Raw genomic sequence first — 3226 nt, 5'->3', positions numbered from 1 at the left:
AAATTTAATATTATAAAAAATAAAAGAAATTTATACAAGGATTAATTTGATTAATTCTTTAAATATTAGGGATGAAAATTACTTATGTCTAAACTCTCAACGACAATTTTGATTATAAATAACTTTTTTATATGTCAAGTGACACGTGACGTGCTAAATGTCACTATCTGACACGTCAACCAATCATCTTATGACACGTTGCATTAACCTATTATATCATCATGTCACGTGGCACTTAATGTAACACGTCATCATCTAACTAACGGAAAAATCAATTTGACTTACATTTTATCTTTTAAAGACTAATATAACTAAAAAAATTATTTAAAAACAAATTTAAAGAATGAATGATCTTTTAGAGAAGAATTTGATTATTATCCTCTTAATAAAGTTGATTGAAGGATAAGTAGTAAGTAGTATCGACTAAGAAGGGATGATTGGTGTGTCTTTAAGTTTTACTTGGTCTGACTCTATGTAAATTTTAGATGTTTGTATGAGTGTGCCTCTTGTGTGTGATCTCTTGTTTTGGTGTGAAAGAATTAGACTTTTATAGATAAAATATGAGAGGTCAATATCATTTTAGTAAATTGTTTGAGATTTCAATAATTTAGCTTAGTTCAAGGATTCTAAATAAATAATCGATAACCAACACGATTTAGCTTGGTTGAAAGAATCTATATAAATTGTCGAGGGTCATAACAATTTTAGCCTAGTTGGTGGGATTTAGGCAAATCATGCTAAGCATATTGCTTTGATATTGGTCAAAAGATGTGTGATTTATATATTATTTTGTTTTTATGTTGTCTACGCTATTTTTGATCAGTTAGGATAAGAATTAATTTATTGTAGATCTAAATTTTATATAAAAATTTGTTATTAATTAATGAATTGTTGTATACATAAAGTGAGATTTAATTATTTAACAAAAAATTTGATAAATATGTCTTAAAAAAGATTTTTAAAATATTGTTTATTTTTTTTTTTGAAAAAAAAAAAACTCATTCAACAAAGTTTAAAAATGAGTAAATTATTAAAATAGTATTTGAAAGTTTATATCACTAAGGCTGTGTTTATTTATAGGGACGGAACAATGAGACAGGGACATAGAGACATAAAATTGTGTTTGATAGATGAGACATTGTGTTCAAAGATACTGAATTAATGTATTTTGTATCTATTTTGACAGAAAAGATACAAAGACACTAACAACACAACTTATTTTTTATTTTTTCTTTTATTATTTTTGTTAATTTTTTATAATTATATTTTTCTTCTCAAATTTTTTGGATAAAAAAAATGAGAATAAATTAGATTTTTATAGTTTGTTCTAATTTATCACCAAATAGAATACAAGAACACAAAATTTTGGATCTCCGTCCTTTGTGTCTTGTTTTCAGTGTCTTGTCTTATCCTATTCTCAAAAACAAACACAACCTAACAAAAAGAATTCCAAAAATATTAACGATGAATAAGTTTCTAAAAGATTTTAAAACACAACAAAAAAAATTACATATTAATATATATTCTAAAAAAATTTTAGAGATCAGATTTCAATGCAAATTTTTTTAATCATTACTAAAAAAATAAATCTTTTTATTTTTAAAATTTAGTAATTTTATTTTATCTTTTCCCATCCACACTGTAGACCTTGCCTAATTTGAACATATAAAAAAGTCCTTACTCTGATTTTAAAAGAATCTTTTTGTCTCCACCGAGTGGAGGGAGGTCCAGCTCTTTCTAGCTCATTCTAAAAGTCCAAAAATGAAATTCTTGGCCTTCGATTTGGGAATTTTAAAGGAAAAAGAAAAAGAAAAAGGAAAAGCTGAATATATAAATAAAGCGAGCAGAGGTCCTCTGATTATCATCACCATTCACTACAATATTGAAAATTGGAGGCTGCAAAGAAAAAAAATGGCGCGTTTGCCAGCGTTGCTGCGTCGTGTCCAACCGGAAGACGTAAAAGCCGTCGCCACGTGGGGGGTGGCCGCCACCACCGGCGCTCTCTACCTTATTCAGGTATTCTTTTCTCGATGCTGAATCATGAGATTATACACAGTTAGTATGACAACTTAAATAAGTTCTTTTGAAAAAAAAACTTAAAAGTATAAAAATTTTTATTAATAGTAGTTTATAAATAAATTATTTTGTGTTTGGCTTTTTAGTTATAAAAGTACTTATTTTAAAATTGTAGCGTTTAGATAAATAACTCAAAAATAAATTTTCTTTACAGAAGAGAATGAATATTAAAATAACTATGATAATAAATATTTTTTAATATTAAATGTTGATTTTACATAACCTAATCATTGATATTGTGTATGATATGGTAGGTGAAAATAAAAAATAAATATAAAATATGTGTCAATGTATATTTTGTTACTATTTTTTATTTTTTATTTTTTTACTCCTATTAGAACTCCCTTCTCTTTTATTGAGGTCAAGAACTTGTTATAATTAACTATAAAAATAATAGTAAGCTATAAAATCACATGTAAAAAAAATAAAATTAAAATTAAAATTTCATACCACAGTTAAATACAAATTTAATAATAAAAAATAGAATGATAAAATGATAAAAAAATATTTAGAAGGAATATATACAATAAATTGTTCAGATGCAATATTGTCTGAAAATGGTGGTGGAGGTCAATACTTCCATGAATCATTACGTAAAAAAGGGGAGGTTTGGAACATTGCCCGAGAATGATGGTGAAATGATGGTAGAAGGCCAGTGCTTCTATCAGACTTTGCGTGAAAATTGTGGTGATGAAGGGTCAGTATTTTTCACAAAGTCAAAGTCAAAGTCAAGAAGAAAAGTAGATTTTTTTGTTTTGAAATTAAATTTTTTTAATGAAGTGATAGACTTATCGGGAAGTAGAGAAGTCATATATTTCTACTTCTTTGAAAAGTTGTAAATTAACTTTTTGAGAAACTAAAAATTTTTTTTAAAATGGTGCCAAACACGCAGATTATAACTTCTTATAATCTAAAAAAAAATAGCTTCTGCTACTTCCTAAACGGGATCTATGTATGTCACGTTGGTTAACTGCATGATTAAAGCATGGTATTGCTAATGCATACTCGTATTTATAATAACAATAATTCAATAATCAAGTTGGATGAGTCATTAGTTTGTTTAAGTAAAGTATCGGATTTGAATTTTATTTTGTACATGTACTAATTTATTAGTCAATAATAAATTTTTATATAGAATTCAATACCACAG

At 26.2% G+C, this 3226-nt stretch overlaps 1 protein-coding gene across 1 annotated transcript in view; it reads left to right on the top strand.

Annotated features, from left to right (window-relative positions):
* The window catches only part of LOC107608254, a 3144-nt gene continuing 1547 nt past the window's right edge, over nt 1630-3226 (top strand). The window contains exon 1 of the mRNA XM_016310100.2: nt 1630-2016. Within this exon, the coding sequence (XP_016165586.1) occupies nt 1762-2016 (255 nt within the window). The 5' untranslated portion in view covers nt 1630-1761. The remainder of the gene's footprint in view (nt 2017-3226) is intronic.

This window comes from Arachis ipaensis, chromosome B07, assembly GCF_000816755.2.
Source record: "Arachis ipaensis cultivar K30076 chromosome B07, Araip1.1, whole genome shotgun sequence".
NCBI classification, from domain to species: domain Eukaryota; kingdom Viridiplantae; phylum Streptophyta; class Magnoliopsida; order Fabales; family Fabaceae; genus Arachis; species Arachis ipaensis.
The sequence above is the reverse complement of the archived record's forward strand: the minus strand, read 5'-3'. Positions and strand labels throughout refer to the sequence as shown.